Source organism: Erinaceus europaeus, chromosome 6 (genome assembly GCF_950295315.1).
Source record: "Erinaceus europaeus chromosome 6, mEriEur2.1, whole genome shotgun sequence".
Taxonomy (NCBI): domain Eukaryota; kingdom Metazoa; phylum Chordata; class Mammalia; order Eulipotyphla; family Erinaceidae; genus Erinaceus; species Erinaceus europaeus.
Genome location: NC_080167.1, coordinates 72,002,619 through 72,017,393, shown reverse-complemented (window position 1 = coordinate 72,017,393; position 14,775 = coordinate 72,002,619). Strand labels below are relative to the sequence as shown.

Sequence of the window (14,775 nt, the reverse complement as noted above, 5' to 3'; positions counted from 1 at the left end):
GGGAGGAGTAACCAAAGCTCTCTAAATATCGCAGGGATATAGACAGTGCCCTGAGGGCACAACATGGCGGAAAAGGCACTCCCAGAATGTCCCAACTCTCACGGGAACTAGCAGTAGCCTGAGGGGACAACATGGCAGATGTGACTGCATCGGCACAATTTCCCAGCATGCCAGGACCAGAGAGAGAGAGAGAGAGAGAGAGAGAGGAGAGAGAGAGAGACCCCACCTGCACAAGCACTGCTCCTGGACCCCAAGCCTTTAATTGTTACCTCACACTAGTAGTCATGCACTAGGGGCTTCACAGGGTCCTCAGGTGGCCGCCTTCCACAGGTTCTCCTGGGCCAGACTTAATGAAGCTCTTTGCCTGAGGACTGCTTGAAGGAGTCAGTTACAGACTTTTTTTGTGACTGATACCAGCGAGTCTCCCTGGCAAGTACAGATGGCATCTGAAAGGTTTCTGTGCAGACAGTGCAGGGTCGGGGGCCAGGCAGTGGCGCACCTGGTTGGGCGCACATGTTATCATGCGGAAGGCCCCGAGTTCAAGCCCCTGGTCCCCACCTGCAGGGGGAAGCTTCACAAGTGGTGAAACAGGGCAGCAGGTCTCTTCTTCTTCTGGCGTTTGCCCTTCTTCCGTAGCCAGTCAACAGCGTCAGGTTGAAAGCTGTCAGGAGCTGCTTGTTGCTGGCTTTGAAAGTGACTGGGATCCATGTGGATTCAGTCGGCTAGGAAGGATCGTCAGTTTCCCCAATGAATGGGTACTCACGGGATGCACCACGAGAAGGTCGATCCAATGCATCCCAGCAGGTCTTTCTCTGTCTCTGTCTCTCTCTCTCTTCCTTCCCTCTCAAGGTCTCTCTGTCCCTACCCACTGAATAACTAAAAGAAAGGGAGAAAGAAAGAAAGAGTGCAGGGTCTGGGCCAACAGTGTCTATTGTGATCTCAGGCTTAGGAGGATGTGTTCACAGTTCTCTCGGGATCTTAGGCCTCACCTCCAGGATTTGGAGAAAACTTCTAGAGCAGTTCTGAAGGAACAAAGATCACTAATGTTCTCTTCTCTGCAGCCAGATACTGGGTTTTATTTTCATCCAGAACTTTTGATGTGCGTATGAAAGGGTTGTATGCAAGGAAGACAGTTTTGGGGTGTGTGTGTGTGTGTGTGTGTGTGTCAGAGCACTGCTCAGCTCTGGTTTATGGTGGTGCAGGGGATTGAACCTGGGACTTTGAAGCCTCAGGCATGAGAGTTTCTTGGTATAACCATTATGCTATGCACCCCCCAACCCCCATTTTTATTGGCTTTCAACACAATTTATAAACTTACCCAACAAAAAATAGAACACCACAAAGCAAATTTGTTTGAAAGTACTAAAAGCCAGCACAGGAATAGTCGTGGGGTTCAACAAAGGCTGTTTTGCAGAACAGTGTTTTTATACCTGTTAACTGGAAGATGCCAGATGATTAGAAATCATTTGGGACAAAGAGTCAGTTATCAAAAAATTCAAAATGTATTAGCATCACCTCTTATCCCTTTTGTTCTGATTATCAGTGAAAAGACCAAGGGAAAGGGCCCTCGATCATTTCCTGAAACAGTTGTGTGTAATAGTCATACGGCCTCCTAAAGGTGGGTGTTAAACACACCAGTCAACACAGGAGCTGTCTGGAGTGGAGGAGTGGAGAGTCTGGTCTGCTGACGCCATGGGCCCTAACTTTCCTGGGGCTCCCAAGTTAGGGGTGCAGCCAGACTGTGCCCTGGGTACACAGCAGACACGCAGCTGGACTGTGGACACTCCCACTAGAAACGGGACCCTTTTCCACGGACCTTTCTTTCTTTGTATCCCAGATGGCACAAAGTGATGTGTTAAAACTTAGGACCTCAAAAAGAGGCCCTGCATCTGCAGCTGCTTGTGGGTCTGAGTCTGTGCCTGCTTTCTGCTCAGCCAGAACAGTCAGTACATGTCGCGACAGGAGTGGCTCACGGCAGCAGACAGTAGCTTTCAGCGTAGGACTGTGTCCATCAACTAGATGCTGCTAGCTTCCTCCCTCCCCCTTCCTTCCCCTCCCCTCCTTCCTCCTCCTCTCCCTGTCTCCCTTCCCTCTTTCCTTTCTTCCTTTCTTTCCCTTCTTTTTCCTTTCCTTTTCTTTCCTTCCCCCTCTCTTTTCGGTAGCAAAGATGAAACATCACAGAAACTGACAAAGTTAGTCTTATCCAGGTCCTCTTTGTTTTGTCAGTCTCAGGCCATGTTCCTCTCTTGATATATACATTAGACTAGAAAATGTTCCTCATGTAAAAGCCAGACTTTTTTTTTTTTTTGTAATCTGTCACACCACCGATTGAAGCAAACAACACGACATGCTGTCGCCTCACCCAAAAGTGGTGTCTTTACTCTTCCCTTTCTTGACGGCTCAATGGGTCACTAGCAGAGGCCCAGCGAGTGCTTTTAAAAGGGGTAAAGCCAGACTTTTGATTTTACAAGAGCCTGTTGGCAACTGAAAACTGCTCCCTGCTCACTGGGGCTTCATTTAGAGAAGCTTGTTGGGGGCTCGGGACCGAGCTTTACTGGGGCCTTCTCACACATATGGCGAGGGCCACCTATAGGCAGAAGGAAGGCAGGTGTACACAGAAACCTTTATTTTATTTTATTTTACTTTATTTTATTTTATTTTTTAACAATCAGGGCACAGTGATCCGTTCTTGTCCGTTTGGGGGTATTTGGAACCCTGTTAAAGTCCCAGATGTCAGCCAAGGACAGAAAGCAGGCTTTCTGGAGAGAGAAGTCTGAGCCCAGTCCTGTCAGCTCCTTTCTGTACACCCTGTGGACTGAGGACACAGTGAGTGCAGGAGTGCCTGAGGGCTCAGCCTCTCCTTCTCCCCTCCCCTCCCTCTCCCCTTTTTCTCCCTCTCCCTCTCTCCTTCTTCTCCCTCTCCCCTTCCTCTCCCTCTCCCCATCCCTCATCCTCTCCCCATCCCCCTTGTCCCTCTTTCTCTCCCTCATCCTCTCCCCCTCCCTCATCCTCTTCCCCCTCTCTCATCCTCTCCCCTTCCCCTTCCCCCCTTGTCCCGCTCCCTCTCCCCCTCCCTCTCCTCTCCCTCTCTGAGGAGTCAAGGGAAACGGACTCTTAACTCAGCCATTCTCTGTCTGGCCTGCGATCAGTGGCCGGGGTAGTGACAATTTCAGTTCAGTGCTTTGTGTGGTGTCCGTCCTGAACGACTCTCTAGTCAAACTCTCCTGGATCTGGGAGACTCTGGTATCAGATGGGTCCCACCATCAAGCTGCACAGCAAGACGTCCCGAGAAAAGCCCACAACCGAGACCGAAGGCCTAGGGCACTGACGGGCCGTTTGGAACAAGAGCAGCGGCCAGTACTAGGACGTCATTCCCACACTGGTCTGCGCATTCATAGAAGATAGCTGGTGCTTTTCTGCTTCCGAGGCTCCGCACCCGGGGGAGTGAGCTCAGTCTGAATGAGGACCCAGAGCCTCCCTGCTGACTTGGCTGCTGGGAAGGGGCTCCTCAGTAGCCATGTTTTTCTGCCTCCTCAGAGACGGAGTGGCTCTGGTCTTCCTTCACAGGGGTCTCCTTTCACTCTGCACAATTTCCTTGGAGTGACCGCAGCTTTTTGTTTGTTTGTTTTGGTTTTTTGAATTTTTAAAATTATTTTTATGTATTGGATAGAGATAGCCAGATGTTGAGAGAGGAGGAGGAGATAGAGAGGGAGAGAGACAGAGAGACACCTGCAGACCTGCTTCACCACTCGTGAGGCTTTCTCCTTGTAGGTGGGGACCTTTTAATTTTTAAAAGGTCAGAATATTAAATGATTTTGAATTATAACCCCTGTATTAAACTTTTCCTATAATGTTGAGGTTTAGAATGTACTTTGTCTTACACTTTGAAAGTGTTTCTGTTTCTTGCATATGGAAATCTATTTCATAACTCATATTAGTGAAAAAAGCAGCAGCAAGCCCGTTACCCTCTCTTCAGATTTTGAAATGGAGAACTGAAATCTCAGTTACTCCGTCAACATTTGCAAGAGACCTTCTTTCCATAAGAGGAGATGGATCAGGCATTAAATTGGCCGTCCATGTCATGGGTGGACGTGAAAGGCGAGCGCCTGGAAACGGTGGACTTGGGTGGAGACAAAGACCACAGGGCACGTTAGACAGGAGTCAGTGGCGAGCTACTTGTTCAGAGAGAGAGTCCTCATCAGATGACACCCATCAACGTGGACTTGTTGCATGAGAAAAGAATGCAGTACTCACATATTCGGAATGACTTGATACTTTCGCAAGCAGGAAGAAGTCTGCTCTTTAAACTTCAACTTTTTTTTTTTTTCTTTTTGTCTTACCACAGCCCTGCTCAGCTCTGCTTATGGTGGTGTGGGGGATTGAACCTGGGATTTTGGAGCCTCAGGGAGGAGAGTCTCTTTGCGTACTTATTATGCTGTCTCCCCCACCACCTTTAAACTTCTTCAGTCATGAAGAATGCTATCATCACCCGTAAAAGTGATCAGCTCTTGCTCAATGTAAAAAAACAAAAAGTTGTCATCATATTAATATCAAAGCTGTTGCATTTTTTTTTTTTTTGGTGCCAAAACCTGGGACTGAACCAAAGCTGTTGCATTTTAACTTCATAATGATAGTGTTTCAATAGGCAGGGTGACCAAGCAGAAAGAATCTTAATCTGAAATGGACAGAGCATGGTACAGATTTAACAAGACCTTTGAAAGCGATTTCAAATTAGTCCTAAAGACAAAAAGCACATAGATGCTATTCCCACACCTGCTTCTGGGGTGTGTGCTAGCTGGGGTGCTAGTCTCCTGAGTTCAGGAAGGGAATCAAGGGGCCTGCAGATGTGGCCTCCTCGCCGTCATTGCTGTCGATCAGGGGCACCTGGGAGTGGGGCGGACGAAGTAGTAGTGCGTCCACAGTCCAGCTGAATCGAACATTGGCCTAAGTGCATTGAATACCAGCTAAAGTATGTCCCATGAATTTGACTGCTTGCCACCTCAGAGATGTTTCACAGCATAGAGAACAGGCCCATTGCCTCAAGTCTTAAGATGCTTACGTGTGAAGCAAGGTGGCCTTCTAAATCTGTAAGTCAATTGAAACAGCAGTGAAAAAATTCAGCGGGTGCACACAGTACTTTTAGGTAGTTTTTGATGATCTGTCAACAGAATGGGATGGGACTGAGTGCTGTGTGGGAATATTGGAGGCCTCCTTGAGCCTCTTATTCCATGACTTTTGCCCCCTCCCCACCATCCACACCAACGGCAGCATCTGGAGCCTTGAATGCCCTTTGCTGAGGCTGCTTTGACTCTTGCGGGCATTAACGTGGGACTGCTTATCCAGCTTCCGGCCGCCCTCACTCTGGAGAGCCCCTTCCCTCCCTCTTATTCACCTCAGCAGAAGCGTCGTGTCACACAGGTGTCCTTTCATGGTTGTGGGAGCTAGTTCTGTGTGCCTCTTAATTTTCAGAATCCATATTATCCTTGATTTGTCCTTACCATCATCTTATATCTGTCACCATCAACTAGCAAAGGATCATCTTTATGTATCTAACATCCTTGCAGATTGAGAAAGTCATTCTTGAGCTACTAATGCACAGGTTTTCCAAGTAACCTAGTGACCGGTGTTTTGTGGTTCTAAAGCTTGGAGAAAGAGGGGCTAGCCTTGCTATTTCAGGTCTTTCACAGATACCCCAGTCTCAACAAGATGAATCCGAATTTTCAAAGACTTCCAACAAAGTTTTAGCGGAAGAAGACCCGCCCCGTACAGCCCCCTCAGAGAGCCAGAGAAAGTCGCCTGCAGCAGAGTTACCCAGAGAAGACTCTCCAGGTTCTCTGCCTGTTGAGACATCACTTCAGGAAGCAAAGTCCCCGGGCGGCAGCTCACCTCCTGTTCTCCTAGAAACGCCAGGGGTAAGATACACTTACCTGTAAGAAAAGTTCTTTACTTCTGAGCCACTAAGCTTCTTCAGTATATTTTCTTAAATTTTATTTATTGGATAGAGATAACCAGAGATCAAGAGGGGTGGGGAAGATAGGGAGGGAGGGAGGGAGACACCTGCAGACCTGCTTCACGGCTCGTGAAGCTCACCCCTGCAGGTGGGGACCAGGGGCTCAAACCTGGGTCCTTGCGCACTGTAACATGTGTGCTCAACCAGGTGCACCACCACCTGGCCCCAGCTTCTTCAGTGTTTTCAATAAATGCTGGCATTCACTTTATTTCAAGAAGCGAAATGTTTGCCTTCTAGAGCCGGGATTTAGCTCTCCTGGGCGAGTACGTGAGCAAACCCCGGGTGCAAGTCCCAGCACCACTCGGGGCGCCACGGAGAACTGCAGGGATGGCGGTGGTGTGGTGTCTGTCTCCCCTCCCCCCCCCAGACAAGAAATAAAGACAGAAAGGGAGGAAGAGAGAGACAGAGGAAACAAACAAACAGAATGTCACCCCAGAGTGCTCAGTGGTGGCGGCCATGTGCAAAGCTCTGGTTATGTCCCCAACAACAATAAAAATCAGACACGAATGGGAACTTGCCTTTTAACGCAGCACGGTTTTTATTTAGAATGTGTAGAGTTGGGGAAGTAGTATTTTAACAAAATTCCTGATCTATATGGCAAAAGTAATGGTTTAGATTTGAGTTTTAATGATAAAAGATACATATTTTTTCTTTTTATTAGTGATTTCATAATGATGAACAAGACTGTAAAATCACAGGGCTACAATTCCACACAGTTCCCACCACCAGAGTTCTGTGTCCCATCCCCTCCATTGGAAGCTTCCCTGTTCTTTATCCCTCTGGGAGCATGGACCCAAATTCTTTATGGGGAGCAGAAGGTGGGAGCTCTGGCTTCTGTCATTGCTTCTCCACTGGACATGGGTGTTGGCAGGTGGATCCACACCCCCAGCCTATGTCTGTCTGTCCCTAGTGGGGCAGGGCTCTGGGGAGGGGAGGCTCCAGGACACATGGGTGAGGGCGTCTGCCCAGGGAGGTCAAGAAGGAATCACAGTAGCATCTGCAGCTTGGTGGCAGAAAGGTGGTGAGATATAAAGCAGGACAACTTGTTTAATAAACAGGAACCCAAAGGTAGGAATAGAGCAGGTGAAATTAGGGGTCTTCGTGTGGGAAGAAGCTAGGAAGTCTATTTTAGGTCTGTTCCAAAGCACCCTGACGTTAAGATACATAATTCTTAAGTGAGTTAGGGAATTTTTCATTTTAGCTTCATTTACAGAAATATTTTTATACAGTAAAATATTTGTGACTGCCTAATCATTTTGAAAAATATTACATATTTTTTAAGAAGACCAAGAAAATTACCAGAGTTGCTTTTATTAAAGAAAAGTATCTAGTTAGAAAATCTTGAGGGCAAGTACTGGGCCAAGGAGAAATGATAAAAGACTGCATCCTGATATCTGTTCAGAATATGTGTTGATCATAGATATTATTAAAGTGTCCTTATAAACATAACTTTGAAAGCTAACTGAATTTACCTCGAGATTGAATATATACTAAAGTATACATTTGAACTGGAATCACGAAAATTATAGCCATGATTTATTTGGAATCTTTCCTCACTAACAAACACAGCTAGATGTCTCTCAGGCCCAGTAATTGTTCTCTTTTTTATTTGTTACATTTAGGAAGTGATAAAAATGAAATTGTCTGCACTTAACAGTTCAGTTATCAGTATTCACAATTGTCTCGCTAAAGGAAGTAATCAAAGTTATAACATAAGTGATTTGCAGTGATTACAGCTTTGGTTTTATTGTTCTGTATGTTTTGTTATTCAGGCTGATTTTTTACAGAGTGAAAAAGAAAAACAAACTTATGAAGAAGTAGATGAATACGAAGGTAAAGAAAATAAATTTTCTGTTTTATGAAATAAAAATGTGAATTATTTGTGTACCCGTGGTAAAATTATAAATGATAGAAACTTATTATAGAATTGCTCCATAGACAGTCATCACAGGGGGAAGGGATAGATAGCATAATTGTTATATAAACAGACTCTCATGCCCGAGGCTCTGAAGTCCCAGGTTCAATCCCCTGCACCACCATAAGCTAGAGCTGAGCAGGGCTCTGGTAAAAATAAGTAAGTAAATAAATAAATAAATAAATAAATAAATAAATACACATTCATCAGATGTGCAGAAAAACTACTTCTGTGTAAAAATCAGTTTGGAGAATTAAAGTCATACTGTAGTAGATGTCACCAGAAGTACATAAGAAAGCAGATTACAAGTAGGTAAGAAATGGAAAGCGAAGAGAATTGGAATGTGTAACAACAAGTTAGGTCAGAACCGCGCCAGACTACGTCGCCACCTGGGAGTGGAGTGTCCCAGCCCCTGAACAGTGTAGCTGCCAGTTGGCGGTGTCCTCGTCACTGGTGGCGGTGGGCTACGGAATCTCCTGTTGCTGCCACTGCAGGAGCTGACTGCTTGGAATTTGGTTTCTGTCCCTCCTGGCTGGCTTGCCCTGGCTCATAGACTCAGAACAGACTGTGAAAGGCAGTTTAACCGAGGCTGGGGCCCGAGTGCCTTCCTTGCTGTGGCCCACGGGTGTGAAACACGTCTCCGTCTGGCTACCGTCTATGACGATACTCAGAGACTCTGTTTCAGCAGATCCCACCAGCAGTGCAGGAGGATGCTCGACCCCCACAGCCTCTCCAGCTTTGTTGTTTCTGACGTCTGCCATTCTCACAGGGGTGAAGTGGTAGCTCGTTCTTTTTTATTTGCATTTCTCTGACAGACAAGGACCTGGAGCATTTTCTCATATGTCTGTTGGCCTTTCGGGTCTCTTCTGTGGAGAATATTCTGTTCATGTCCTCTTCCCACTTACGGATGGGGTCATTTTTGTTGCTGTTGAGTTTGGTGAGCTCTTCATATATTTTGCTTTTAGCTTTCTGTCTGATGTGCAGCACGTAAAGATCTTCCAGTCTGTGAGGGGTCTCATGGGTGGTGGTTTCTCTTGCTGTTAGAGTATGTGCCTTGCCCAGCGAGCAGCCTTGATTCAGCCCCCAGCACCACATGGGAGGCCCCAGGGCTCTGAGAGAAGCTCTGTTGATGTGTTATCTTGCCCTCCTTCCTTCCCTCCCTCTCACTCTGAATAAGAAACATTGAGGAGACTATTTATTTATTTATTTATTTATTTATTTATTTATTTATTTTTACCAGAGCACTGCTCAGCTCTGGCTTATGGTGATAGGGGTGGGGGTTTGAACCTGGGACTTCAGAGCCTCAGGCATGAGCATCTCTTTGCAATAACCATTACTCTATCTGCCCCCAATAAACTGTTATCTCAGGACAAATAAATACTAGGATTTTTTATTAAGATTTTGAGACTCTACTCTCTCCATTACATAGTTTGGGCCCCTTGTCAGAAATCAGATGTTCATAGGTGTGGGGGCTCTCAACCATGTTTTCTTTAGACAACTGTTTATTCAGATTCTATTTTCCAGTTTTATTTTTTATCTGTATGAGTTCTTTATAGATATTTGATGTCAATTGTTTGTCAGATGTGTGGTCTGCCAGTACTTTCTGCCAATCCCCAGAGTCTGTGTTCATCCTGTGCAGTTTGCGCTCGGCGGGTATGAGCACCTAATAATAGTCTTGTGTTCTTGGTGGCTGCACACTGGTCGCGTTGTGTTGGCATCTCACTGCTGATAGATTGTGTTTCTGTTTCCTCCTCTCGGAGAGCAGCTTCAGCTTCACTCTGAGCTGGAGGTGGCACTGCGTACAGCATTCTGAATCTGTCTCGGTGAGTCTCGGGTGTCCCCAGACGCAAGCGTTGAGTCTTAACCATCTTACCACAGCTCCCATATGTGCATTTTCTTGGTTTGGTCTCCAATCATGTACTAGCCGAACATGTAAATAACCCAAGAAAACAAGAGATTGATATGTTACTTAATTCCAAGAAAAAAGTTTATAAAGTAATAATAGCTCCAGAAATACTCATCAGGGTTTTTCGCACCAATACCAAAAGGCCAGCTACTAGACCAGAAGCTCTCAAGTCCTAGTCCTTACCTCACCTTGCTGGGAGTCTGATGGATAAGTGTGGGGTGGGATGAGTCAGGAAGAGGGGGAGGGAGAGAGGGAGGAATGCAGGTCGACTGCACAAGTAGGTGAAACTTGGGAGATGGATCAGAAAGAGAGAACACAGGGTGAAACCTAGACTGTGGGTGGGATGCTGTGGGGGAGGGGAGGAGGTAGGGGCGCGGGGTGAGAGTATCCCGCAGACACCCATGATGCAGAGCTGGGAAATGAGCCCATGTGGAGACACTGTGCTGTGAACTGTTTAAGTCTTCATAAAATGGGGAAAATGATTTTTCTCACCATGTCTAAAATCAGGATCTCACATCAGACCTAGCATTATGGTAATTTAGTTTTACCTTTCAAAGTAAGGGGAAATTCTGTCAGTCCGAATATGAACTTGAAGTCCACTTTCTGTTTAGTGGGTAAATGCATTTCTTTTTGTCTCTCTTTATGAAGTACCAGGTGAGAAGTTGACAGAGGAGTATCCGGATTCAATGTCAAAAGCTCAAATGCACGGGAAGAAACAGAGAACTTCCAAGAAGGAAAGACTCACTAGTAAGTATGGTAACCATATGTGACTTCACATTATTTTGACTAGGCTCCGTAGGTTGGAGGAGGGTCCGTCAAACTCTAGACTGAGCACGTGCTGTGTAGACAGTGCACATGCTGCTCTGGAGAGTGAACGTTCCACGAGAACTAGGGCACAAAGGCAAATGTATTGGTGTATTTTGTCTGCGATTTCTGACCACAAGCCGATCTTTCTTTTCTGCCTCCAGGGTTATTGCTGGGGCTTGGTGCCTGCACTATGAATCCACTGCTCCTGGAGGCCATTTTCTCCATTGTTGTTGTTGCTATTGTTGTTTTTGTTGTTGGATAGGACAGAGGGAAATGGAGAGAAGAGGGGAAGACAGAGAGGTGGAGAGAAAGACACCTGCAGACCTGCTTCACCACTTGTGAAGTCACCCCCCTGCAGGTGGGGAGCCGGGGGATCAAACCGGGATTCTTGTGCTGGTCCCTGTGCTTCGTACTCTGTGTGCTTGACCTGGTGCGTCACTGCCTGGTCCTCTCATAAGTCAATGTCACATCATGAATCCTGCCCTCATTATACACCATCAGTCATAGCAGAACAACAGTTGTTTCACAGTGAGTGTTTTTTATTTTTACTCTTATTATTTTTTGGGGGGGATAATAGTTTGCAAGGTAGTCACATGTGTGAGTTTCTAACTCCAGAGATGGTGTCTGCTTGACACACACACACACATACGCATGTACGCACGCATGCACGCACACACACACACACACGCACGCACGCACACACACATGCACGCATGCACACACACACGTACGCACGCACACACGCACACATGCACACACACACACACACACCCTTTTTGTTGCTGTCATTTTATTGGGGTTACACTTTGGGCTAAGTTTTTCAGATAGAAAGAAGGAAAGAGACACAGCAAGAGGGAAGAGAGCAGATTAGCAGGAAGTTTCTCACGGTGCCTTCCGTCCGGGCAGGTGCTCAGCCGCATGGCCAAGCAGGCAGCCCCCAGGTAGCTGTGTCGCCAGCCACATTTTCAGTCATCTTCCATCAAACCCATCAGAAGAAGCTTTTTTCTTTAGTTTGTGGGTACACATTTGGGCATAGATTTTACGGAATGCTACATTTTGACCTAGACTGTGAATAAGGTAGAGAGAGTAAGAGCGGAAGTGCTGGTCTTTGCTGACGGGAGCGTCTGGTCATGAGAGCAGGGCAGCGTCCCCTGAACCCTTTGTGATTGTTGGCGGGAAGGAGCCAAAGACCCAAGGTCCCTGCCTCTCACAGGCTACGCTCAGAAGTCACGGAGGGCACCAGGTGCAGTGGGCTGTCCGCAGGCACCCAGAGCTGGTCGGATATCCGCCTGCACTCACTGGGACTGTGTATCAGCAGCGTAGAGAGACCAGTGCCGTCACTGGCTGGGTCTGTGTACTGCCAGGCAGCCATGTGTCAGGATGCAGAAGTTTGGGTTGTCTTAGAGAAGAGGATAGGCAGTTGGTTGTATTCCTCCGCAGAGCTACCAAGACACCCCTGGCACTTCCATGCAAAAGGATATTGAGAAGGGCATATGGGACATTAATTCCTGACAGTTCCCAGTCTCTGGACAGCAAGTGTCAGTGATAACAGTCTGTGGTGCAGATTTCTGAAAATGGTACAGACTTTCCAGGACATAGCACTAGATGCCATGGCGTAGCAATCATGACAGACCTGCTTTCTCCTCGACGGACTGAAGAGCTCTCTCTGTGCAGGTCACCATAAAGGATTAGCCGAAAGCCTGGCATCTGAGCATGAAGAGCTGGCGTCCAAAACCCAGGTGAAAGCGAAGAAACACAAAGCCAGCAAAGGGGAGAAAGTCACCGGTAAGTCAGAGGGCACGCTGGAGGGCTTCCTGGACATGGGCGCTCCTGCACCAGTCGGCCACTCTGCGCTTTCTTCTGAGCTTAGTTCTCTTCTGCGCACTGATGTCTTTCAACCTCTGGGGTGTGTAGAACATGAACCCACTTCTTAGACTGGAAAGCCAGCAGCGAGCTGCAGCTGGAGGCCATCGTCCCTTCCCGCAGCCTCCCTTGTAGAGAGTCAGCTATATTCTTTCTGTATGTTCACTGTTTATCTGTTTCTCTCTATAAATCGTTTTATCTTTACCACTATCTATTCCACTCTTTTTCAGTTTCCCCTCTCTTTCACCAGGATGTGTCATATGGTTACTTCTTTTTCAGTCTCACTCACACTTGCCACTATCTCCTTGAAATCAAAGTCAGCTGCTAGAGATGTTTACCTACCACACGACTTGTGAAAGGGCGATTTTGCTGCTATAGCTCATAGGCTCTGCCTTGATGTATCTACCCCTAGGAGTGCTCCACAGTATAAATAATGCCGTAAGGATAAGCGTTGCGGATGCATTGTCACGTTTGCTTTGTTAGTGAACATGAAGAAGGAATCACACAAGAGAGCTAGAGACTTGTGTGGCACATTTAAGATCATGAGGAGCTGAAAGATGGTTTCATTCACGTGGGATCTAGAGAACTGATATACAGGAACCTGAAAAACAAACAGAAACAAGCACACTGCTTCTCAGACTAGAGAGAACTGTGGTGGAGCTGTCTGGGAAGTAGGAGGGTGAGGACTCAGAACTTTGGTGGCGGGTGTGCTGTGAACCTGACCCTTAGAATCATCTTACAATCTTGTAACCTACTATTAATAACACATTGAAAATTAAAATAGGAAGACCATGAACCAGCAATTACTTTGACACTTTTCCCATGAAAACTCTGGTTGTCATTGTCCTGTCCGGGCTCACAGCACAGTACTCACAGCTTTACGTGCAAAAGGCTCAGCTCGGGCCGTAGTCTGAAGCTGGGAGTCGCGCAGTCAGACTGTCGGCTTGATGCAGTGACTCGGTTTCCTTCTGCAGCTCATGAGAAAGGGCCAGATGGAAGCCCTGAGTCTGAGGTTAAGGATTCCACGTCCAAAAGCTCACTGAAAGCAAAGAGACACAAGTCTGTGAGAGAAGAGTGGCCCTCCAGTAAGTACAGCAATGACAGGTGACTTTAAGTGACTTCAGATCAACACAGTTCACCTGGGGGAGCATTTGCTTTCAGGCAGAGTACTCCCTGGACCACAGGCGGGACTGGGCAGAACCCCTGGCACCAGTGCAGCACTGTGCATGCCAGGTGCTCTGGTGTCTTTCCTCATGTCACTGTCGCTCTTATCTTTCACTCTGTCTCTCTAAGAAGGAAAAAGTAGAGTCCACAGGGGGCCGTAGAATCATACATGTACAAAGCCCTGGCATGTCCAAAAATCAAGCTCGGTGGGTGGTGAGAAGGCGCTGTGCGGGGCGTGGGAGCCATGAGGCCTCGACAGGCTTGGTGGGTGGTGAGAAGGTGCCGTGTGGGGCACGGGAGCCACGAGGCCTCCAGGCTTGGTGGGTGGTGAGAAGGCGCCGTGTGGGGCGAGGGAGCCAGTCTGAGTCACCCTAGCAGCACGACTCATCTTCGTACCTACTGGTGGTAGGCGGCAGAGAACGCTGGGCTGCTTGGAGCCTGGGGTGAGGCAGTGAACCCGCCCCGGCCCGGCCGCTCTGCCAGGCGCACAGCAGGTGCGTGTTGTGGGTTCGCATCCAGTCCCAGCTGCGCTGTTTCTCTGAGCAGTGTCGGCGTCGGTGCCTGCGGGCCGTGCTCTGATCATGCCCCCGGGGAGAATGACCGGTCGTGCAAGCTTCACGCTGCATCCAGAAACTGGCTTTTTAGGTCGTGGGCTTGGGAGAGAGAGACATGAAGGTCATCTCGGCCCGTCGCACGTGTGGAGAAGTGTTCTGGATCACCTCTGTGAAAGGGTGACAGGAAAGGCTTCTGTGTCAGTGGTCGGGGACTCGTCTCCTCGGGGAAGCCAGTGGTGGCCAGCTGGGCCTCAAGCATTGGGAATAGAAAACTAGAGACTCAGTGGAAACTGATTTGGGCCTGTGAAAATCCACACCACGAGGGGGTTTGGGCAGCGAGTAGAGCTCTTCTGACTCTGTCGTGTGGCTTGCCGGCTCCATCAAGGCCCGCGGAATGATCTAGCCCACGTGTACTAGTGGCCCGGTGACAGCGGGAACCTGTGTCGGTCTCGAGGGACAGCCACACCCACACTGGGTCTGGGGAGGGCTGGCTTCTTTCTCTTCTCCCCCCAGTGGGCAGTGGCGGCAGCTACAGTCACGCAACACCGGCACCCTC

The 14,775-nt window shown here is 47.9% G+C and overlaps 1 protein-coding gene and 1 non-coding gene across 3 annotated transcripts in view; one reads left to right on the top strand and one right to left on the bottom strand.

Moving 5' to 3' along the window:
• CCDC7 (coiled-coil domain containing 7) overlaps positions 1-14,775 on the top strand; it is a 164,907-nt gene that overhangs the window by 53,649 nt on the left and 96,483 nt on the right. For both annotated transcript variants that reach the window (XM_060192496.1, XM_060192497.1), the window contains exons 17-21: positions 5,688-5,912; positions 7,783-7,843; positions 10,480-10,578; positions 12,313-12,423; positions 13,476-13,586. In XM_060192496.1, the coding sequence (XP_060048479.1) occupies positions 5,688-5,912; positions 7,783-7,843; positions 10,480-10,578; positions 12,313-12,423; positions 13,476-13,586 (607 nt within the window). The remainder of the gene's footprint in view (positions 1-5,687; positions 5,913-7,782; positions 7,844-10,479; positions 10,579-12,312; positions 12,424-13,475; positions 13,587-14,775) is intronic.
• Positions 2,312-2,445, bottom strand: LOC132539184 (small nucleolar RNA SNORA21). Its single transcript, XR_009550479.1, has one exon. It is a non-coding gene; the product is annotated as a small nucleolar RNA SNORA21 (small nucleolar RNA).